At 40.4% G+C, this 25632-nt stretch overlaps 1 protein-coding gene across 3 annotated transcripts in view; it reads left to right on the top strand.

Moving 5' to 3' along the window:
* The window catches only part of LOC145456163 (uncharacterized), a 31234-nt gene extending 14518 nt beyond the window's left edge, over nt 1-16716 (top strand). The window contains exons 11-22 of one of the 3 annotated variants that reach the window (XM_080334223.1): nt 1203-1312; nt 1384-1467; nt 2382-2567; nt 3454-4054; nt 4682-4779; nt 6138-6346; nt 7172-9847; nt 10894-11062; nt 11797-11924; nt 12856-12943; nt 13974-14219; nt 15504-16716. In XM_080334223.1, the coding sequence (XP_080190349.1) occupies nt 1203-1312; nt 1384-1467; nt 2382-2567; nt 3454-4054; nt 4682-4779; nt 6138-6346; nt 7172-9847; nt 10894-11062; nt 11797-11924; nt 12856-12943; nt 13974-14219; nt 15504-15613 (4705 nt within the window). In that variant the 3' untranslated portion in view covers nt 15614-16716. Of the gene's footprint in view, nt 1-1202; nt 1313-1383; nt 1468-2381; nt 2568-3453; nt 4055-4681; nt 4780-6137; nt 6347-7168; nt 9848-10893; nt 11063-11796; nt 11925-12855; nt 12944-13973; nt 14220-15503 lie in introns of all 3 variants that reach the window. The other 2 variants (XM_080334222.1, XM_080334224.1) reach the window with 2 other exon arrangements.
* The last annotated feature ends 8916 nt before the right edge of the window (nt 16717-25632 follow it).

The raw sequence follows: 25632 nt of genomic DNA, 5'->3' as shown, positions 1-25632 counted from the left end.
GTAAAAATGTAAGTTGAATATGACTTGAACTTGAGACTGAACAATGGGGCTGTTCCAAAATAACTTTCTTTTCAAATTTTCGTGGCTACTTGATAAAATGGCTAGGTTGCCAAAAAACGATGCACACTGATTTTAGCTCAATTCCAATCAGTGGAAGCTAAGTTATTGGAGTACAAAATTTTGGATTTGAAAAATATAGTATTTGCGGTGGCAAATTCTTTAATTTTAGGACAGATCTACCCCCCGTAAATACTATGATTTGAAATCCCAAATTTTGAACATCTATAAGTTTGCTTCTGTCGGCTGGAATTGAGCCAAATTTGTTGTGCAGCGTTCCAAGGGTTAGCGAGTAACATGGATAAACTTTTATATATATTTTTATTATAAATCCAAAGCTTTTTTCTTGTATAGCAATGCATCTGTAGGTTGGAAATGAGCCACAATTGGTGTGCAACGTTTTTATAGGCAACCTAACAATTTTATCAAGTAGCCAGTAACATTTGAATGAAAAAAAGTTATTTTCGAAGAGCCCTGCTGAACAGTGAACACCATGACTTGGACTTGGACTCTTAACTGCTAAAAGCTCTTGACACTGTTACAAATTTACTTTTGAAGCCTTCATTTTCTGCTTCCAATTGAAATATTTTTGACTCATCTTGGAAATAGCTAGTTCTGTTTTACTTGAGTAGAAATTTATGGTGTTGCCTCCTCTGCTTCTTCTTGAATACCAATGCTGACACCTTTGAGGCTTCGACCCAGGGTTGTAACCAAGTCACAAGGTACCGAGTCACAAGTCACTGAGTAGAGGGTCGAGTCCCGAGTCCAAGTCTGATCGAGATAGAACGACTCGCATTCATAATATCGTAATTTTTATAAGTCCTAACAGTTTCATGCTCTATTTTTGCAACAGTCAGGACTGATAGACGAAATACCAATAATGTGATGACTTCACTATTCTTCATATGACATGGTTTGAGTCATACACAATGACTCGAGTACCAGTCGAGTCAATACGTAATTTGACTCGAGTCGAGTCATTTTACGCATTTGAAAAAATAACTTGAGTCAAGTTGAGTCACCAAAAAATCGTGACTCGAGTCATTACCACCGTGCCTTGAATATATATGCCAATAGTCCTACTATTTCTGTTGCCATTCATGATACATCGCCTGCGTTTTGTGATTTATAACTTCCAACTTTAGAAATCACACACGGCCAAATCAGAAAACTCAAGCAAAAGACGACTCAGATACAGAAGGTGTCACTGATGAAGAACATGTCCTTACGCTAGGGGAAGACTTGTCGCCTTTCAGTACGTGCGAATTTTCTCAAGTTCTATGCCACACGCTTTTGGCTTGCATTTTCTGTAACTTGGCATTCTAGGTTATTCCTCTGGATTTGATTTGGAGATACCCGAAGGATTCAATTTTGATTCAGATACAAGCACTAGAAAAAGAGGGAAGACAGGTAAAGTAGGTCTCTGTTGAGATTTTCGTATAATAAGATATCGAAGGCTTCTTGTTGAATTGGAGTTAGGCCTGCCTCAAGACACTTCACTGCATTTTGGTTTTCAATACAAAATGCGATTAAAATATCCTCCAAGAAGCTCTTCATTTTGGATTTTGTTGAATTTAAATTTTACATTGCTGCATTAGATGGCTGTTTCTATGTGCGGATTGTGTATCATCTAATAATGAACCCCTCATAGCCGCTTACCACAAAACTTTCAAGTTCTGCATCACCATCTTTCTACCTGTTGTATTGGACATTAGAAACCTTATTAGGCTTGCATAATTGAGTTGAAGAGACTCTCGAAGGTACAGAGTTTTAATAAACAATAGAACAATATATTCATATTGAAATGAACCCGAATATTTTTGGCTTGCACTCGTCAGCGGTAATCGTCAGCAACTAGTAGAGAGTTGGAGTTGATGATCATATTTGGTGTTACGATTGTTGATACACAATGCTCTTTCCAATTCTCTACGAGTTGCTATGGTTTACCACTGACGAGTGTCAGCCGAAAATACCAGGGTTTATTTCGATATGAATATATTGCTCACTTTTACTAAGTAGGTTTGTGATGTATGAATAAGGAATCTCTTTCGTGGTGTTGGAACTGCTCTATTTCACACAGCATATATTTATTGTCTAATGTGATCAGGTGGCATCAAATTTCTTACTATGTGATAGTAAACTGGCTTATGTGGTGAGTCAAGCTCACATGCCCAACAAGATACCCTTGTAAACTAATCCTTTGAAAGAATATATCATGACTCTACCAAAGGACATTACTGACTTCATTACCTGATCGATTTACTACGCCAATGAGCCACATATAATATCGTGTAACTTATTTGAAAACTTTCCCTCATTTTCAGGGTCTGGAATGAGGCGTAGATCGCCTGTAAAAGTCTCTGAAAAGTCCATTTCTCCCTCTGCGACTAACACATTGAGCAGGGGCCGGAAATCTGGGAAAGACAAGGCGTTGGTTTTCACTTCGCCGCAGCCTGTCTCGAAGCCCAAGTCAACTAAAGGAAATCAGAAAACCGCAGATCAACATTCCAGTAAGGAATTTAAGACAGAATATTTATACTATCTATGGTTACAGATAGATTATGTAGTGACAGTGTGACCTACTTGTTTGACTAGTTCGACGGTTCCCGATGCATGGGTCGCTACCCAATGTATTTTGGGGGTCTCTTGTTATTAGGCCTATTATACTGAGGCGAAATTATACTTGAAAAAATATAGTATAAAAGCTGAAGAGATCACAAAACCTGAAGCGATATTTACCGATTAAATTTGCGTCAAAGTTGCGTAACAATTCGATCGGCTAAAAGTTTTCTGCTATTTGTTTGCGTCGCAAGATCTTTAAGGTCTGTGTTTGAAATTTTTTTTTAAATGTGTCGTCTCGAAAACGTGCTTGGAGCCGAACACTAGTTGACCTCCGAGGTCGTATTTATCATGCCTATCCGATATCAATAACTCATTATGACGTCGTAGCAATATGAACGATGTGAAAAGTTAAAGTATCTACCTTTTTAGCGACTAGTTGTACATCACATTAAATATTATTTGGTATTTTTCGACCATACGTATTTCATTGCGCTATGTGACAATGCTGTAGGACGATCGCAACTTCACGCATAAGTTATTTCCACTAACGCACATAGCTTTGTGCAACATGTTTCGTGTGCTGCGGTAAAACTAATCGAGGTTTACAGCCTTTCTCTGCTGAAAATGGCATCAAAACTATAATTCTCGTTGATAAATTCACGCTTAGTAGCGAGGAGCGAATAATTTTTGTGCTCGAAATGGGCATCTCTCACTTCTCGTCTCAAATCATTAGAAAAATACTACTTTCAACTTGCCCAGCCCCATTTATTGTCGCGATCTGTTTGTCCTGTATTTTGGTGGGATCTCTCCCATGTCCAACTTGATATTTGACAGGATCTCAAAAATCAACATCAGTTTCGAACACGAAAAGAAAACAGACTCGCGCCGCTAGCTCGGAACAGTACGCTTACTCCGATAGTTCCAGTATCTCTAAATCACCGGGGAGAAGATCTCGCTACGTTGACACCGAAGAGAATACTCACGAACGCAAAGCGCATCAAAAATCTGCGACATCGCAACGGTCGTCCAATCGTCACGTTACGGAAAAACGTGTCGACAAACGTGTGCAACACCCTTCCGACCGTAGCGATAAGGAAAAAATAATCGTACCGTCGCAAAAAGGATGGTCGTCAGATAAAGTAACGCATGACGTTGGCGTCGGCACGTTAACGCGGAAATCGCACGCAAAATCTGCATCCGCGCAATCTCCCAAACGGAAACAGCCTTCCAGTCAGCCCGTGTACTATTTGAAACCTATTTCGACACACGAGGTCTTTATTGAAGATTCCATCGTGAGTCAGAGCGAGACTGATGTGTCCAGACAGCGTACAATATCTGCCGCATCTGATCAACGGTCTACTTTGTCTGGATCAAGGTCGCCCACGATAAGTTCATATACTGAATACACAGAACAGAGTGGATTTGATGCGAGAGGGTAAGTTCGTATTGATTTTGTTTAAAGAGGCGTTACGCTGTAAATATGATGTGGTGTTAAATTAATGTTGAGAGTTTGATGGCAGTTTTGGAAGCTACCATTTGGCTCAGAAAACCACAGCATTGGACCATTCTATTCTATCTCTATAGTATCGAGGACGTTCTTGTGCCATCGGTTCTTAAATCTTCACGAAAAATTCTGCAACACATTTCAATGATAGTGGATTTTTGAGCACTGCTGCCAAAATCCTATTTAGCATGCAATGTCCCTTAAATATCAATGTCAAGCTGAGTCATAGACAACTTATATAATTCCAGTCTGTTTCACTATGAGTTGAGATAACCTTCATATTCTGAAACAACAACAATGTTTTGAAACTGAATCTATTTTAGCATCGCTAAATACTTTACTTAGCGCTCTCCCGAAATCTCAAATCCGATAGCGGGCCGCAAAATATGACCTCGGGCCGTGCGTTGGTGACCCCTGATTTAAAGTATACAACCCTGATTGAAGTATATTCACCTGATGTTTGTCTATTGATAAAACTGTTCAATGGCACACAATGTGAACAGAATTACTGTTGTCAGAACACTGTAATTATAGTCTATTATATCTTTCTCTTGCTAGTAATCTGGAATCTCAAGAAAATCCGGCTTTAAATCATGCATGGGACAGAGAGGAGAGGCCTTCTGTCTCGTCCGCAGCAAGTTTTGATCCAGAACCAGGTAAGGTTATCAAATATTTGTGGAAGCAATGTATGCATAATAGACATTGTTGATGTAGAAGTAACGCGGCCTCAAACATCGCTAATCTTGGCCGTATTTCTTGACTTTATCTATCTAATCGTTGGCTGATAACATTATGTTTGATTGCCGTGATCAATCCTTGGATACTTTAGGAAACGTTGCGATATGGGTTTGTTTGCATCCGTAGTTGTGGTGAACCTGGTATAGACAGAAATCTGCGGAATGTAGATGACTGACATGCTAATTGTATAGTTGCAAAGCTCTGTATTAGAATGTGAGTGGCCTAGTATAGTAGACTACCATAATCTGTGACTTTTTACAATGGTTCTTTGAAGGGGTGGTGTCTCTCATGTAAACTTGATCAATCTAATTACCTCGAGCATTCATGAAGCATTTGAAGACGCCCACGTCTGTTGAGCCACTTGGAGGTGGTCAGCGATACTACTCAAGTGGAAGAAGAAGAAAAGCTGTAAATTTTCACTAGATAAAAGTAAAAGTAATGATCTCCATGACATGGCAAAACTACTTCAAGTGGGGTAGAGAATGAAATGTCTGTAAAGTACGCAAGTGAGTAGATTAAAAAAGTGGATTTGGTCGAGGGTTCGCGTTCTTTTGGCGTTTGATCAGTTATGGTTACTTTCAAAGTTGCGAGACCCATCTTCGTAGGCTTACCATACGTCCTACTTTAGGAGGATTTTCGAGAAATGTCCTCCCTTCGCCCAAATTATCATCCTTTCTGTCAATTTGTTGTCCGTTTTAGCTTAAAATACCCAAATCGACCACTAATAATGAAAAATGGGGGCCTAGTTGACGAGAAGCACGTATTCCGAGAGTCGAGTCGGAATACTAACTTCTTTTTAGTCAACCCTATGATATTAGCTGTAGAAATATAAAAATCACCCGTTTTCTCTTCCGCTTTAGTAACTTTTGAAGCCTGTGAAAATGTCCTTTCCAAATCTCAAATATGGTGACACAAAATTGCATCTTCGTGACTAACGCACAAGGACTAATTAATGACTCATACATACAGTCGCAGTTACTGTAATGGCTATTTCATGCAATTCGAATTCTTACAAACTGATCCCACAACTACTTCTGCTTTTTAAAGTCCTATGCGCCAAAAGTAAGTAGGTTTGCGTAAAAAACTGTTCAAGTTGGAATGGAAGTGGTCTGAAGGCATAACCAATCAAGTAAGCATTGCAGGTAGGCAAAACCTGCTTGAGTATTTCGTAAAATGAGATTGTTACTAACCACCTATGTGACCCAAGCTGTAATGAGCTCAAGTTATATTTTGATTTATCCAACAAGCAGAATATACACGCATCGATTTGTTTCAGTGCAAGTTGTCCAGCCTGCCATGAAACTGGGAATCTACGAGTCCATCAAACCAAACTCGTACAAAAGCAGCGGCGGCAGAGTGATGTACATCACTCGATCTCGTCACGGATCGTCGCCTCCCCCCTCGATACGCACCAGCGAGGACTCGGAGAGAGTGAGCGAGAGGAAACTCGAGACGCAGCCATCTCACGAAGATCACCGCCAAGAGGTGGGCATTAGATTTGTTGCAAACATGCATATGTTACCCTTGCCGTCATAATTGGTGATATGACTGTTGATTAGAAAATTATTGTGAAATCTGTACTAGTTGTTGACGATTATCCCTAACGAGTGTCAGCCGAACATAGTTGGGTTTGTTTTGAATATGAATAATTTTGAATATATTATTCAATTTTAGGTACCGTAGCCGATAATTATATGTAGGAAAAATCTAGCGCTTGATGATTTTATACTGGTACCTACCCTTTGATAATTTTTCTGTGAAGAAATGTTATAATGAACATAGTGCGGCTCACAAAATGGGTTTCTAATTTAACTTACCGGTAGTCCATACGTTTGAGTAAAGCTCTCAAGAGGGATAGGAAAGAGATCAAAAATCATAAAATATATATATGCTGACTATTCACTGGATTATTAGAAGATCGTCTTGGAGGTGCAGAACTCCGATGAACAATTGTATTACATATTCATAGTATAAGTAGCCTATAAGCGGGTTCCGTCACCTCGGTTATTCGAAATTTCATGCCGGTGACGTCATATTTGGTGGTACGATTGTTGGTATACAATGTTCTTTCCAATTCTCTACTAGTTGCTGACGATTACCCCTGACAAGTGTCAACCGAAAATACTCGATTTCATTTCAATATGAGTATATTATTCAATTGTATATTAAAGCTCTGTACCTCCAAGAATCTCTTCAAATAAGTGTAAGTAGTGTGAAAATATGAATTTTTTCCTATCTCTCGCTCTACTATTATGCAAAGTTAAAGAGATTTCTCGCAAATTCAAGGGGCCTCTTTTCATTTCACAGCAGGGCGAGGAGCAATTCGACGCTCAAGAAGTCGGCAAGTGGGTGCTGAACTGCTACGTCCAAGATCAGAAACTGAAATCCAGCGACGCACAGCGCGACCCAATGCCACAAAGCAATCCTTCCAAAACAGCCGAGTCGAGACTTGCAAAACAAAACAGTGTCGAATATCAAGCCACGATCACGTTAACGTCGGAACCAGAAATAACACAGAGAGAAGACGAGTCTCAAGTGATCCCGTTGACACGCGAAGCTTTGCATAACCACGATGGGAACACTTCTCACTACCCTCATCATTACCCGTCATCCACGGAATTTGTTCCAGATTACAAAGTTAAAGAGGACACGCCTACGGGTCAGGGTATTTTTCAACAAAACTTAGGGATGATTAAGAATCAGATCAGGCAAAACCCTGAGAGGCAAAGGACCCCAGAGCCTGCGTGGAAATCGGAACAGTACAAGTCGAAGTTAAACCACTGGAACAATTCTCCAACGTCCAACGTGGTACTGGCGGAAGTCTGTTCTGTCAATGACACTGACGATTCTACTTCGACTTCGTCAAAGAAGTCTGCCCCGGCGGAGCAACCACGCCATGACCCACCTGATGATAATAGTCATCCTAGAACTCAAATTCCTATCACCAAAAACACTAGGATTATTCGACCAAACAACCACAGATTACAAACTCAACTTGACCTCGAACAAACAACAACACAGCCGTGGCGACGACACCCGGTAAATTCTTCAGTAGAATCGCAAAAAGAAGCAGTCAAGACTAATAGTCAAGTCAAGCAGTTATCGAGTAATCAAGCTCAATTTGATCTCGAACAAACAACACAACCATGGCGACGACAACCGTCAAATTCTTCTTCAGTACCGCAAAAAAAAGTACTCAAGCCTAGTAGTCAAGTCAAGTTATCGAGCAATCGAGATTTTAACGGTACAAAAAATGTGCCTACATTGTCAACAGCACGTTCTATTGACAGCTCGACTTCGTCAGGGTCATCGTCAGAAGTGACACAGCAACCTGAACCTGTCAAACCTTTTACGATGTCAAGTCAGAATGAAGGCAAGTCAGCTGTAAATACAAAGCCCGTGGCTGAAAAAAATCAATGGTCAGCCTGGGGTGGACGTACGTACGGCAGTCAGCATAAATCGGACGTACAGTATCAGCAAAAACAAGCGCCTGCCTGGTCCAAAAAACCAAGCGAGGTGGCTCATTCGCATAACAGGCAACCGTATTTAGAGAGGATAGCAAACGCTGGCAAACGGCCTTATCAAAATTCGTGGCCTCCTAAAATAACCGGGCAACCTGAGACGGTACCAAAGCCGTCTGAGACTAAGGGTGTGGCACAAAATACAGGTGTGAATGCTAAAATTAATGGAAAAAGACAGGAGAGTGTTGAAACAAGCACAACGCAGCACGTTCCACCCCAAAAGTCGCTTGATATTGTGACTGGTGCACAATCAACGTCGGATAGTGATTCTGAAACGTGTCTATCATCATCAGACTCTTCGGAGATAATCTCTCCAAAGCGAACTTTGAGAGAGGCTTTGTTAAAAGGGGGCCGCTATGATACGAAATCGGACGAAAATGTTAAAAATCTAGCGCCGCGCGGTGAAGTCCCTACCCAGGCTGCCCCGCCAAAAAGAAACCCGACTCCAGGCCCGAGGCGTGGCCCGAGCGGCAATCTGCAACTTTTGGCGGGGCAGTCTGAAGATTGGCGGGTTGTGGGTCGGCGTCCTGATTATGCCGTGTCCGGAGAGCCGATTCGTGGTGGGGCAGTGTCCGAATCGAAAGAACCGGATAACCGTTCCGGGGCAGTTAAAGCGAATAATCCTGCTGATTTTACAACAAAGCCTACGCCCGCTAAATCCAACATGCATTTTTCCAGGGCTGCTCCGATTCGTGGCGGGGCAGTGTCCGAGTCTAAGGGACCGGATAACCGTGCCGAGTCAGTTAAAGTGAATAATTCTGCTTCTTTTACCACAAAGTCTTTGTCCACCGAATCCAACAGGAATTTTTCGAGGGCTGCTCCTTTACCGCAAAATGCACCTTTCCAAACTGGCACCGTAAGGACCGGTCCTGTGTTGGCGAAAAACGACGTACAGCCGTGTCCCAGACAATCATTGACCCGGCAATCGAAATCATCCACCTCCTCTAAATCTAGCGACGAATACTCTTTGTCTTCGAAAAGACGCGACAACCCTTTCAAGAGCATGGACTCTGAGGAGATAGATTCTATCGTGGACAGGATCCCTGGCAGGACCGCGCCCAGGGCGTCCCGGTCCGGATCTGAAAGCGATATTATGGAGAAACTCGAAAAATCGAGGGCCACGAAAAAGCAGGAGACTCTCGAAGAAAGAACGGCTCGAATTTTAGGGATACACAGAAAAGCATCTACTGACGATTCATCTAGCGATGAAGATGAAGATTCTCAAAAGCCTGAGAGGAAGGAGGACCCGAAACCTGCGGAGAAAAAAGACTTGAACGCGTACATGAACAATCTATTGACCGGTGCCGCTGATGTATCACCCGGGACTAAACAGAAGTATTTGGGCAGTGTTCACGGCACTAGCCCGTTGGTCACGAATTCGCGATCTTCTAGCGACTATGAAGCGCCTTCAGTGAGAATGTCTGGGAATCGTAATGCGGGATTGCGTCGGCAAGACCCACTGCAGGTAGTTATTAGGGCTGGTCAGAATCGAGGGCATGAGTGATTCGATCCCGAATCGAGCATTAGGCTTTGGAGTATTGCTAGTTACGATGTGATACGAGTATGGATGATGTTCCAATATCAAATATGTACCTTTTATGCAACCACAAAGACGATAATCCCAATTCTGCAGCACGGAGATAATTTGGTATTTTTTCGATCATATCTATTTCATTGCATTTTGTGACAATGCTGCGGGTTAATCACGATTTTACAGATATGTCGTTTTTTTACTTAATGATTTGGATGCTGTGATTCGAACAGTCACAGTTTTAAACCTTCCACATATCACAACAATTATTCTCGTTGATAATATAACTCTCGGTGACAGGGAGCGTATATTTTCAGTACTCGATTAGATCGTTTCTCGCTTCTGGACTTGAATCATTAAAATTAGTCGGCTATACGATTTGGATTCAAGTATGTGACTCATTGGGTCGCGCCATAGTTGTCATGCGGTATTCTTGGCAGTGGTCGTCATTGAGTACGTTCAATGTGCTCTGTAAATTTTCTTCGCTTCACTTCGCTGTTTAGGTCATTTTGTTAAGATAACTTCCAACTCTACGTTCATAATTTCCAAGCTTGTCTCCAAGTGTTTTCTCGGTAGAAATCTGTTGGTGGGTGGATTCACATCCTATTCTGAAACCTCGGATGAAATAGCTTTTTTGCAGAACCATTCAATCTTCATTAAAACATTTTTTCATTCTGCAATAGTCATTTATCTGGTATGGATACTCGTAAATTACGTGGTTAGGTACCATTACACTCGTCCTCTATTCCCCCTTCGATCGATTTTGACCTCTGGAAAATCACCACCTTAGGATAGCACTCCTGCTCTGCTGTGATTACTCTAGCCGCTAATTCTGATTTATACTGTATCTGAATGTATGACAATACGTATTTGGAATCATAAATTCAGCCTCGTTTCTAGTTTTGAAGGATACTGCTAGTGATACTTGATGCAGTTCTGTACCGAAAGTGTCGATTTCAACTTCAGTTGTGATTTTCTAGGAGTCCGACGACCAGACGTCCCAGTCTGGCTCCGATATCAGTATCAACAAGTCACTGGTTGGCGATGAAACTGATGGAAGAAAGGAAAACGGCGGTCACACGTCGAGCAAGGGTCAAACCGACGTTGAACCGGGAAACTCTCGTCAAAGTTCGAGTGATGAGGAAAGAGGTAAGGATTTCCTCTGCAGGGGTGGGCAGTGACTATGCTCTCTCCTTTTTGAAGTACTTAAGTATATTTTGCCTACTTAGATACACTACTGACTCAAGCGGTTATGTTTTTAGACTACTTCTACTTAACGGTTATCAGTTTTCTATGCAAACTTGGGCCTAGGATACTAGTTTTTACTTGTAAATCGCTACTTCAACTCGTACTTAAGTAGAAATGTATGACATTACTCCAACTTCCACTTGAGTATGAACAATGACGGAGTTTACGTAATCACACAATTACAATTACATTCCCAAGTGTTTTTTTTTTCCTCAAAAACAATAAAATCATTACAATGTTTAAAAATATGTAACTACATTCAACGTGTAATGGCATTTGCAATTAAAATTACTCTGCCAGATGCCAATAATGTGCAAACGCTAATGTTTATTAAGTCACAAACACGGTTTTAGAATTATGGATTGAGCATTCCACATCTCACCTTATCTGCTGAAGCGATTTTTTTATGATTGTCAGAAATCTTTCATATTTGTCAGATTTCTTTGAATAATTGAAATACATATTATTTTCTATTCCACAGCAAATACATATTATTTTCTATTCCACAGCAAATACATATTATTTTCTATTCCACAGCAAATACATATTATTTTCTATTCCACAGCAAAGAGCAATCATTTTTATTGGCCGTGAATAATTGAACCGGAAGTTCTAACACGTCGCGATCTTTTTAGTGTCTCCAGTTTCTCCCCATCACAAGATGCTTTTGAGCTACGGTAACAACATCTATGCGGAAACGCCGGGATTTCATAAGCACCAGCCTAGCTACGAATCCACGGAAAGCGAAGAAAATTATGAGAAGGTTCGTCGCCACTGTCATTTTTTCCGTCCAAGCTGGTCAATGCATTCAACAATGCAAGGGTTGTAACCAAGTCGCAATGTTCCGAGTCGCAAGTCAATCTCACTTTCATAGTTTTGACTTGGTCAAGTCGAGTCATTTTATATTCTCCTCCTAGTCGAGTCCGAGGCAGGGCGCAAAGGGTGGTGCCCAAGTGATATTGTTGAGACCCCAGTCCAAATCCAAATCATAGAGTTCAAGGCAAATTGTAACTCGAGTCATGATCAATGTATTTGTCAATGCTAACAAGGTACTAATAACATCTCTAAAAGTACTTTCTGCTGCTGAACTAGATCATTGAAATGTTGAAAGATGACATTTTATACTTTGCGTAGTTTTGAAGTACTTCTTGGAGGTGCAGAACTTCAATATACAATTGCATGGTATATTCATATTGAAATGAACCCGAATATTTTTGGCTGACACTCGTCAGGGGTAATCGTTAGCAACTAGTAGAGAATTGGAAAGAACATCGTAGATCAACAATCGTATCACAAAATATGACGTCACCGGCATGGGATTTCGAATTATAATCGGGGCGAAGAGGGAGCTTAAGCTTAATGTACCAGTTTTAGATGGTACACGAATTTCTTCTGTGGGCACACATTATTCGAAATTTCATGCGGTTAGCGTCATATTTTGTGATAGGATTGTTGATATACAATGTTATTTCCAATTCTCCACTAGTTGCTGACGATTACCCCGGATGAATTTCAGTCAAAAATATTCGTTGTGAAATGTCTATGCAAATGTAAGTTGAAATGCTTCAGTACTGCAGTTTTATTACAACATTAATTCACTTTGATCAACTATGTAATTGCAGACTAAAGTGTACTATTGTATAATTTTTCTTTGTTTCATTGGGTTATACATGTTTTTGTTATATCTGCCATAGGACGGAAAGGAACCAGCGCGTCATCACAATTCCAATATGAACCAAGCTTCGAATCATGCAAGAACGTTATCTCAAAATAGCTCGGAAGGTATCTCGGAATGCATGGAACATAGTAGCCCTAAACATTCCAAACATGTGTATTTCATGAATGCATGATGTCAAATCAATAGTACTAGATGTGTCACTGCAGAGTGCAGAGCTTGTTGATTTTGTGTAGTCTGTATGACGATGGCCAATGCTGTGTATCGCATGGTGTGCCGTCCGTAGATTCAGAGCTGCTCAGACCACCGACAGCAATGATTAGCCGGTCACCGCGGAGACCGTGCGCCAGTGGTTCTCAACCTTTTCAGCTTCTGATATGATCCGGTAAAATTGTAAAACAATATATCTGCAGATGGGTGAACTTTAAAAATCAGCCCAGCGTGTATAAATACGACAAAAGTTTGCAACTCTAGACAAACAATTGGAACTGGTATTCAATCAGAAATTTTCTGCTATTTTCGATGTTGTTCTATTGCTCTTTTTTGCGAGGCAGTCCTGTTGAAACTACCAAATGGATTTTGACTGCTGGTTTTCTTTTAATACGAATTGACTTTTCTGTTTGCTAGATTCTATTATACTGCAAAATGTCTCTCGATTGCACTGTCGAAATTCATCAAATTTGATTTGAAAACTCAGCGTTCACATATTACTGGTCCTAAACGTGTTGTATGCTTCCTTTTGTTAAACAGTAAATTGCGACGTAGGAGGAGTCAAAAGTAGACCATGAACTCTATGTCTCGTCAGAAAGCTTGCTAAATTTCTAAATCGGTAAAAATTGAGCATCTTAGTTCTGTGTTTAATGGAGAAGCTTTCAGCTTCCTACATTTTGCAATTGAGGTATATTTGCCGGACAAGAGGTTGGGAACCACTGCCCCACATCATCACATATCTGATTTTGTCTGTTCCCGTGACACTATAGAGACCTCATTGTGAAGACTATATTTCTCATTTGATGTATTATGAGTCGGTTGATCAAGGATGAGCAATATGCGATCGTCAACTTGTCATTGCATGCGTGTCTGACTGTCTGTACTGTTGTATTACGTTCCGTGCAATTGAAATTGACTAATTTGTAGAGTTGTCGGTGTCGAATACCAACAGTGTTGGAACGAACCTTGTTCACACCAATTCTGGTCACGCACGGAGTCCGTCCCGTGAAGCTGCTAAGGTAAAAATAGCAAAATCCATCGGATTCGAACTCCAAGCACCAGCGGCGCAAGAAACCTTGCCGGCCACCGTACACTCTGACGATTATGAGATCAAAATTCTGTCCGCTAGTCGGAGGAAAGCTTCTGCGGAAGAATATCCCGCTAACGGCAAAGGTAACGCATTTTGCGAATGAGATAGTTTACGCCGCCATTGTACAGGGGTTTTGTTATCGAACGGTTATCTTTTCCTTTGTCAAATCCAGTTCGAATCCACAGGGTTTGTTGCATACATTGAAATAATTTGGGGGGGTCTAAACACTTTGTGACTTGGGAGGAGTGAGCCATTTATTGCCTCTGTACATTGGCAATGCAAATCGCTCTGCTCCACTTGGTTACGCTTAGTTACAAGTCTACTCTGAGTTGCCATCTTTATGAGTTGCCATCTTTATGAGTTGCCATCTTTATGAGTTGCCATCTTTATCTCTCTCTCTCTCTCTCTCAAACCGAGTTAACAGAAGGACTCTCGCCAGTAACATTTCATCTCTTTCGACGGTTCCATGAAGTTCACTTTTATTTTCAACTCAGTTCCGGAAATTTTGGAAAAGAAGCCTATACAGTTTCATTCAACCAATCCATTTCTCAGCCCATCACTCTATTCTAGTGGTTCTCCGCTTTGCGCAATCAGATTTAGTTCCGGCCCAGACTATTTCTGCCTGATAACTTCACATATCCATATTCGTCAAAAGTTATTTTTCTAGCAAAAGTAATCCAGAGTTTGTTCACTAAATTGATCTTAGTTCACTGTTCAACGTTCATGTAAGCAGTTATCATTAGCGTATCTGTATTCGTTATCCGTGTTTGTGTTGTGTTGTAATCATTGAATGTGATCATAAATTGTATGCATTTTGTGTTTAGTTGTATTGCATGCTGCTACGGCGACTGAGAATGTGAACTAGTCGTCATTTTAGTTATTGCAGTGTAATACGTAACCAAACAAACTGAACTCATAGCTGAAATTTAGTAATGACGCTTTACAAATGATGCTTATTTCCTGACCAATGTGGTGACCAAAATACATATGCGGCCATGACAGTTGACCTATGACCTGCTCCGTAACTGTTGATTTACATTATTGTGAATGAGAAAATTGTTCACCAAATTATTCTATTGACAGCCACCTTGCGATTTTCGCTCTGATAAGCGGGATCCTAATGTGAGCCTTGACTTTGACCCAATTTGTACATTCTGTGGCCGGGAATCATTACCTCATTTCTATAATTGGCTCATTACTGTTGCTGCGTTGAATATATGATCATTAGCACCTATTCTGAAATGCATAGCGTAGATGCTCTACCAACTTTGCTAGCTGCAATAATTGTGCGACTCTTCGGCTATCCGTGTTGACATTCATACCTACTTCACTATCACGCTCTTACTCGCGATGGTCGAATTTTGCAGTTGGGAGTTCCGAAGAATCAGTTTCCAGCGAGGGCGGTGACGACAGACTGCAAGAAGTCATGCAGTCGATCGGCCTCAATCCCAGCGATGCGTGGACTATGTCGGTATGAGGACGCCCTGTTGGGACCGCCCGCGGATTTTATAATGCAGTTCTTACTTGTAATGATTCGGGAAAGAACGCGGTTTCATTAAACACACGCTATATCTGTCTATGATAAGCATAGCTGATAATCCACTTCGTCGAAACAACCATACATGGAAAGAACAGAACAGAAGTATTGTAGCCTACTTGTATAGGTCTACCAAGCTGAACGATATATCCTATTCTGATGTGAAAACAGCTTTACAGATGTGTTCGCTTACAGATGTGTTCAGCGAACATTTGATAAGATTTTTAGTTTGCATTCAAAGCTATTATCATAACCGACACCTTCATTAGTATCCTAATTGTTACATCACCATTTTATCACAACCTGCAATCGGAATTTGTTGACATATGACATGGTGTTCAATCAGAAAGTATATCTGTACATGTACGTACGTCGTACAGTGTCGCTGAGTATTCATATTTCTTTTTCTGATTGTCGTCGATGTATCTCACGATCCTTTAGCCTTATTGGTTTAAATTTGGGTTTATATACACTGTCGCTATTTAACCGAATTTGCTTCACTGCTTACTTTTCCGTCACAATATCACTTCCTGATGAAATTTACTCGTACACTGTAACCTGTACGCATCCGAAATTTTATAATTTGATTAATTGCATTAGTTGCAATGCATTGTCGAATATGTCGGAACGCATTGACGCTAATGTATGTCCGCTCATGCCGATTGGAACAGTATTTTTTATACGGGACGCAAAGAATGTAAATAGTTTTTATCTATTCTTCACCTGTCAGATTTGTATGTTCGTCTTCTGCTTCAACGAAATCATTCTACTGTATCTCAATAGCGCTGTGCAATTTCGACATTGTTCCTAATTGTTGACATATAACTTGAATTAGCAACATCCGGTATACCCATTTCTCCCCATTCCGTGCCACGAACGACTGATTATTATCTGCTTTGCTACTTGGGCGGATTCTGGGAGATGATCGAAGATTCTATACATCACATCCTGCATGCATGCCTGTCTTGTGAAATGAGCAATTTACGAAACACTGTTGACCCGGCCTACAGCGCACCAATTATAATTTCTGGAGATGAAACTGATTTTCGTGTTCTGAATTTTGTCAAGTTACAACTCAGGCTGTGGACCTGTGCTATGACAGCCACAAGATGGTAGGTCAACACAATGTATCCGTGGAGTAGTTATGTATCTCTGTATATCTATTTGACTTCGTCGGCACTGGCCCTCGCGATTTCGTTGCAGTGTTAGGATGAATTAGGTTCAGGACATGAAACGAAAGTAGCATATGCCGTTACAGCATCAAGGAAATTTTCATGCGTACGGGAAGACGATGCGTGATTTCTCGCAGGTCGGCCAAAGACGAGATACGCATTTGGTAGTCAGATCACAACACGTTGCTCTTCCTGTATCTTTGTATAAGATAATAGGATTTTACAGAGCAACAATTCGGCACCTAAATTGCAGTCGCGGCGCAAAGAAACAAGGGAACTAGCGGATATCATAGATATGCATTAGACATGCTAGTAGAAACGATACCTGCTCTGTGTTCGTGCTATCTCTTATCTTTACACATACAACCAAGAAATGTTAAGGTATTATGTGCAGGGCTGTGGAGTCGGTCCATTCATCCGACAGTCATCGAGCATGTCCTGTCCACATTCAAGTCGAAATACAAACAATTTCTACTGAATAAACACTAGTTCATCCTCTTGTTTACCTGACCACGACCTGACATATCGATCTCGCCTTCCGACACATGCCATCCTTTTTGTCACCTGTCGTTTTATATTATTCTCTTTTACTTTTCATGCAGTGTGTAGCATATATGCCTCATTTTTTACATCGCCTAGGCCAGGTGGGTGTCTGATTTCGAAGACTAGCCTACTTAAAGTCGTTTCGACACCTTCCTATCTTTCATTGTATCGCAGTCTTGTGGTGTATTGAAATGATGAAAATTGTAGCACTAAATTTAATTGAAAAGAAATTTTACCACCGACTCCGGGTATTTTCAATATACTGACTCCGACTCCGAATATTTTCTCCGCAGAACTCCGACTCTACCATTCCTGTAAATCTACTCAGAAAATTATAAGTTTGTTACATTTTAGTTAATACTTTTATAGAGTGAGTTTACATGTTTGTTTTTTTCGAATTTAGCAAATAATGTGCAAATTTAGCAAAAATTCAGTGTATGAAAATCCACCTACGTGAAAATATTTATAACTTTTGTAGCTGCAACGCCGCAACGGCACTTCTTAGTGAAATTTGAGAACAGTTGGTGCTAGTGCTATACAGCAGTGTGATATTCGATGCGGAGATTGAATGGCTATTTTGTTGTGATGTCATTCGAGGGAAGACGTCGTTCTTCGTCACTATTAGAAATATCTATGACTCTGTCATCTAATTTTGGTGGTTTTCCGCTTAGCATAGGTTTTTGCTGTGTATTCGAAATTTCAATTCAGTCGCATTCTCTTGATGATGTAACTATTTTTTCTCAAACTTTCTAGTTTACTCGTTAATCTCGATTGCATATAATGACACCGAAAACTAGCGGGAGGTTAATTCCTATTATCGCATTGTTTTGGTGCGTTGGGTTGAGTAGCCAGCAACCTGGAATTGGCGACAATATTATTATCGAAGGTGCAAGTGCTTTACTTGCTGCCAATTCTGATCCCACAGCAACCCAGGAAACAACAAATGCCGAAGGACAGGAAAGCACACCAATTGTGGATTCGGGTGGGTTGCGCGATAAATATATAGAAAGCGCCACTATTTTTCATTTTTCAAATAAATGTCTATGTTACACTAAAAATAATACATAATGGACTACAAATAAGCTTTCGATTGTGTTCGCCAGTCATGGATACAGAAAGCAATGCGGATGTACAAAATGAATCCGATCATCGTCAGATTTATTCCGAAGGACTCAGTGAACATTTGGCATATAAAACTGCTTATCAGACGTGACCAAGAAGCAGAAACCTGTAAAATTCAGATCCGCGGCATTTTCCAAAGCGAGTCATTGCAATATTGTCTTCTTTGATGGAGGTACAGAACTTCAATATACAATTGAATAGTATATTCATATTGATATGAAACCGAATACTTTCGGCAGGCACTCGTCTGCTAGTTGCTGGCGATTACCTTCGACGAGTGTTAGCCGAAAATATATTCGGGTTCATTTCAATTCCAATAAAGTTGAAGGAGATTTCCGACATATATTCTAGGCTCATTGGAGTCGGTTGCAATTGCAAGGAAGTAGTATACCAACTGTACCTCTACATAGTGATGTATGTTATGAGGGGCTTATGTCGGGTGTGCGTATGCGTGTGGGGGTCTTAAAAACGAAATTACGGCTCGTTAAAGAGATACCAAAGAGATAAGGCCACGAATAGCAGTTATAACTCGTCATTTTCATTATTCTTACTCGATTTCAGAGAGTTCGGATTCTGATAAGCTTGCCGACAGTGCATGTCCGGCACCGAGTGGTAAGTATTAATAAACCATATTCAAAACAGACCCAATGGTTCATACTGACTCAGGAAAATATGTTTGGATGTCACCGTTGCGTATTACAATGTGCATGTGTATTGTGTATTTCCTTCACACTAAATAAATTCCACAGAATAGATTGATATATCGTCATCGGAAAAATAAATTCGTTGTAAATTCGTAGCAAAGTGCTAGCGCAATAGACTTTGCCGGGTATCTATGACTTTAATTATTGCTCTAATGATGCTTTCGCAATTGATTTTAAAGAAAGCGTATCAACTTGAAATTTCAGATTGGGAAGAAATGAAGACATCAGTTACTACCTTGCAAAGTAAGATAGTGTGGCAGTAGCAGCCAAATAGGCCTACGATTTGAAGATTAATTGCTGCTATAAAGTATATCTAGAGCTCTGATTTCTAACATACTTATAGTTGTACGAAAAATGGAAGACAAAAAAATAGAAAGCAAATGTATTGGGCAATAAAAGATCAATAGCCGCCTCAAAATTAAACTTTTTGAGCTTTCGCCGAAGCAAAATCCATGATATCTTCAAAACCAAGTTTTTGGACGTAGTCTCTTTCTATACAAAGAATCCCGAGTTGATGGCCGATCATCATACATGGTAGAGCGTAAATACGACTTTATCATTTTGAGCTTTGAGAAGCTCCTCTCACAGCTCGCAATTGAACGACCAGCTAACCACTGTAAAAAATCAAACGCTTTGTTGCATTACGACCAAACGTGGTTTCACTGATTCGCACAAGTCAGGATCGTAACAAATTAGCTCGTGATTAGCCATCTTTCCGTGCCGTGTGCAATGTGCACAGTACAGCTTCTCATTTTGCACCCCTTTACAGCCTACCGCCCCTGGCGCAGACCCAGAACCACCGAGTGGCTATGCTATACGCCACTGCCTTTAAGACTACCATAAAACCATCCCACGCAGCTACACTTAATAAATAGAAATATCGTATATTGCAGCCAAATTCTACTGCAGGGGTTCTTAGACAGTGGGCCACAGGAGGATTTTGAGGTGGGCCACAGAGCTTGGAAGATTGTAAAATTATTGAAATTTATATTTGTGAATGGTACAATAGTAAATTACATTTTCACGAGGTCTGTGGAATGCCAGTCTGCAAGGTCCCGTCAAATGAGGCATACTTGGAAATTTTACATTGAATATACCCTTATTATTGATGATGCGGCTCGTGGCGCCATCAACAACTAGGAAATTGGTCCGCAAGCACATTTGAGTTTGAGACCCCTGTTCTATGATATGATATGTTTTAATGCAGTGGTTTCTAACGGGTGGGGAATGTACGGGTTTCTGGTTGGGAATAGACTCACTTGTAAAAAACATCTTTACAATATTAACCTCGTTTATTAAACGACTGTATGAAATGCCGATCGTATCTTTAATATATAAGCATTTAGCTCATTTGCAATTCAGCAATTCGTATTTTCTGTGCCTCCAACTAGCGAGATTCGACTGGACAGCTGCACGCGATCTCCCGCATATAGGTTGTCATTCAGTCATATGCGAAATGGTGTGATTGAAATCACCTGATTCGTTATAATAAGGGTTCATATGTATATGAATATGTATTCACGGGAGATCGCGGACTCGTTAATTGATAGCATAGCCGGACTCGTTACAGATGAAATGACATATTTCCTTTCGAGTTATAGTATAACGTGCGAAAGTGTTGCTTATGGCATGCTTATATCTACCATAAGCATAAGTTCGTCAACGGCGGGAAGTTTATCCGACCCCTGCATTATTTGACATTTACACATGGAAATTGATGCTACCTCTATGCATTAGAAAATATTTCAAACCCTTCCTATTTTTCTGTCGGCTTACACATACATTTTACGGGGGCGCAACATTGCGTTGACGGTTACCAGTTCACTGCTCATTAATTTTATTGCGTGCTGTAAAATTATGGGGGTCTTAATTTTAACCAATAGCAGGTCTTTACAAAACAAAGTCTTACCAAGGGGGGCAATTTTAAAGGGTGTAAATATAGATTTCAGGTTGTGGGTAATAAAGAAAAAGAGGTTGGGAACCAATCTTCTAATTTCACAATACCTTTGATTTACGTAATTTTGTATAGATGATGTAACTGCTAGCAGTGCGTTACCACACTAAATTTACATGTCATGAGATTCTGTTGTGATTTCCAAATAATCCCGTGTGTATATTATACGCACCGTCTTCGATGATTAGGCAACATCACTGCTGGCGATATATGGTATGAAGAAACTTGGGATATCATTGGTGCATCCGGGATGCTTAAATTGATAATTTCAAATTTTAATTGACATGCAAAATTTGAAATTTCAAAATTTACAGCCATACATATGAAATTAACAATATTATTGACCGATTCAGTCATGAATTATAGAATATTTTTGCTTTTGGTGCGATTGTGTTACAAAAACTTTCTGCCTATACTGAGTACGTTGAATGTGTTCACAATGACTGGTAAAAAATCCAACCAACTGTGGGGCATGGGGGCGAAGCCCCCCAGAAGTTTGTTCTATCACCCTGTGGGAGGACCAAGACCAATGTTTTGGGCGGGTATAGGCTGACGATCGGCCCTGATGTTGTGGATGGCCAGGTATAGAGAGAGAGAGAGAGAGATGATATTCTTTCTCGCCTGCACCATCGAGATGCTTTGGCGACGGAGTTGCGATACGACCCCATTTTTTTCTCCTCCATGCTATCCGTGATTGCTGAGCGCCTAGCAGGATAGCTGCGGATACCATTTTTCGAGTCTTTGGTATGACCCGGCCGAGGATCGAACCCACGACCTACCGCTCGAGATGCCGGACGCATAACCATTACACTATCTCGCTCGCTATAGCTGTTGTCAGGTGTGGCGCATTCTATTCATAGTAGCCCGAGTTGCCTACGTCTGGTGGTAGTGGGCAATGAGCAAGGAAGCACGACAAGGTGATTGGTTCGACTCCGAAACGCTTGTCCTCTTGATATTACCGTCGATTTAGAATGGTGTTTAAATATATGGCCTTCAGCGCGAAAGACTGTAAATAACTCTCGGCGCTAGCACGTTAATCTGAGCATGGCAATTTTACCTCGACTCAGCAGACTCGCTGCGGTAAAATCACATAAATGCCTTCATGAACATAATAAATTACGATAAAAATCCTAAACATGTCTCTCTCTCTCTCTCTAGCTAGCACCATATACTTGCAAAAGTCGGTTGCATCCTTCACTTTTTCTATTGATTTCTATTTTTGAAAGTCCACCGATCCGCCAAATATTTTTTGAAATTTTACCGGTCCGCGAGGTGAAGAAGGTTGAGAACCACTGCTCTAGAGCAGTGATCGGCAACCTAAGCGGGAGTTATTTCTGGGGTCGCCATAACTCACCATATTCAATTTATATCCGAAAAGAGGCAGATGCTTCTCTGTTCCAGTTCGAAACATTTGACTGTGTTTGAGTACAGCTTGCTACGTCGTGACACAATTAAGCCGCCGTATAGTACAATACTCAAAATCCGAATGGTTGCGACAACCAGAGGTGGTCAGTAACGAAGTACTTCTACTTTCTTCGAAGTACTCAAGTAGTTTTTCACTACTTGTGTTACTTACTCAAGTAAATCTCATTTTTGCTACTTCTACTTCGCAATATTTTGTGATCTACTTACTTACTTTTCGCTATTTTCAGTTTGTCAAGTAGAAGTAGTATAATCCTACAATTCGAAAGAGAGACTGGGGAATTTTGGGACTGTTTTCATGGAGTACTAATATTTAATTTTCATAAAAGTTAAGTAAAGCCCAGAAGTTTCATCGCACTTCGCGGTAAGTAGATATGGAGCGACAGGTATGTTTTCACGAAAGTATTGATGAATAGACCACAATTTATGTAGCGGTTGCGTGGCTCCCTTAACTCACACCGCATTGTCGCCCGTAAAATATAGTTCATCTCAGTAAATATGGCCCATCATAACGTTTGAAAATAGAAGTTTCACAATCTAGCATTCACCAATCATATCGTAATCTAGCAGCCCAACATGGCGTGTCCTAATCTGGAGAAGTGGTCTCTGACTTTTTGAGCGTGAGACCTGCTTTAGCAGACCACTGTTGAAGCTAACTGGACAGAAGACATGTAACACATTTCTCACTTTCCAGAAGTACTGTTTGTATTTCTATTTTAATTCGCAGTATCATTAGTTTCAGTTTCAGTTCATTGTCTGGATCTAGAGAACTGAAGTTTAAAAGCAAGTGTAGTAATGCCTGCCTTTTCCGAAAATAAAATTACACTATAGTATTGCATTTTTACGATCCGCCATATTTTTTTTAACGTATGTTAATCTCGCACAGTCTCAACATCGTATCCGATACAGCTTCTTAATGTTGCCCTTCCACTAAACTATGGGCTTTATATTGTGGGTGAGAGCGAAGAAACATGACGTTTTCTAAAACGGGGTGTTCGGGTAAACAAAGATTAGCGTCCATAGAGATTTCAATTGAGTAATTATCATTTGCATCCCATGATGCGGGAGAATGCTTATGCTCTCGAAAATTGATACCTCATGTGATGCATCAATATGAATCAAGCTCTCTGCACTGCACTTTCCGCAGCACAAGTTAAAGCTTTTGACAGTCCATGCGAACGTATTATGACCGTTTTCAAAACTACTTACTTACTTGAGTAGATTTTAAGCCAGGAAATTATACTTCTACTTCAAGTAGTTGTAGGTTGCTTTTAAAAAGAGTACTTCTACTCGTACTTGAGTAGATTTTTCTCGTCGCTACTGCTACTTCTACTTGAGTAGTCTTCTTGTCTACTTTGACCATCTCTGGCGACAACGCGAAGCTCGAGCCGCACAACATATTTTACTATTGTAAGGTAATAGTTTTGTATTGCGGACAGATCAGAAGCATTCACGATGCTGGCGACTTTTTCCTTTATCACACTCGTCACGCACATGCTACGTAAGTACTATAGGCATTCTCTATTGGATGTGGATTGGGTATGTAAGATACAGAACAGCTAAATCAGTAAGAGAAAGTGTTTTTTATGCGCTAGATGTTGCCCGTCAGAACTTCACAATTCACATTATAGCCTCGGTTCGCAAAATACCATACTTGGACACCGTTAAAAGCTTAGCTGGAGCTTTGCGCACTATATGGGTATGGACTGTATTGAAAACCAAGCATCGTCATGAATTTGAAGCAGGGGATGAGATATTATCAAGCTTGTGAAAAGCCAAGCCGAGGTTTCGGCAAGTGGGGGAGATTTGGACAGCATGCAGCCGCAGTAGGGGTGTTCAAAAATGAATTTTTTTCTCAAATTTTACTGGCTACTTGATAAAATTGTTAGATTACCTAATTCAAACCTACACACCAAATTTGATTCAATTCCAACCAGTAGCTGCATTGCTACAGGAGAAGAAAGATTCTATTTATTATATAAAGATAAATAACAAAAAATTTGAAAATTTTCTGATCACCCCATGAAAAAGTTAGGTTTTCTATAGAAACGATGTTCACCAAATTTGGTTCAATTCCAACCAGTACAAGCGGAGTTATTGCCGTCGAAAAATTTGGATTTGAATAAAATAGTATTTACGGTGGGCACCGCTATAATCAATAATTAAATAATTGGTCACCGTAAATACTATTTTATTCAAATCCAAATTTTTCGACGGCAATAACTCCGCTTGTACTGGTTGGAATTGAACCAAATTTGGTGTGTAGGCCTAAATTAGATAACCTAACAATTTTATCAAGTAGCCAGTGCGATTTGAGAAAAAAGTCATTTTTGAAGAGCTCTAATGCACACTGAATGAAAAGTAAAGCAGAGAATATAAAAAGCAAGCGACAAAATGAGGTGACATGAGGCGGAAGACGAGGTCGATGTTAGGTCGTTGTTAGGTCGTTGTCCGGTAATTCTGAAGGCTGGCTAGTATTTATTTACAAGAAATTGCTTGCATTTCGACTTGAATGCGGACATGTTCGACGACTGTCGGATAAATGGCGAGATGCTGTTCCACAATTGGGGTCCGACGTATACTTGATTGAGCAATGCGTTTTCTTGTATTCCGTCCTGATCATATGGTAGTTGTTCTTCGTTGACGCGCGTGTGCTTGTGCGCTTTTGACTCCGAGGTGAAGACAAGAAACTGGTAAAAGTGAGGAAAATGAGTATATTTTAAATGCGAACCGTTCGCTATCACCAAACAGAGTTATAAAAGTGGGTTTAACAATACTTTATTGGAAACTGAGCAGTCGACACAATATCAATATCAAATTGACTTGGACTCGGACTTGACTCGGTGGTAACTTGAAAAATAAATATTTAAATCGAGTCAAACTATAAAAGTGAGATTGACTTGTGACTCGGAGCCTTGCGACTTGGTTACAACTTACAACCCTGTCATACTCCATACATGCAGTGGGCCTGATGGAGCTGTATATCTCCGCCGTGATACGATCATCATCACCATCATCATCATCATCATCATCATCATCATT

This window comes from Botryllus schlosseri, chromosome 14 (assembly GCF_051294905.1).
Source record: "Botryllus schlosseri isolate E-star chromosome 14, Bs_hap1, whole genome shotgun sequence".
Lineage (NCBI taxonomy): Eukaryota > Metazoa > Chordata > Ascidiacea > Stolidobranchia > Styelidae > Botryllus > Botryllus schlosseri.
Note: the sequence above shows the minus strand (reverse complement) of the source record. Positions and strands in the feature narration are given on the sequence as shown.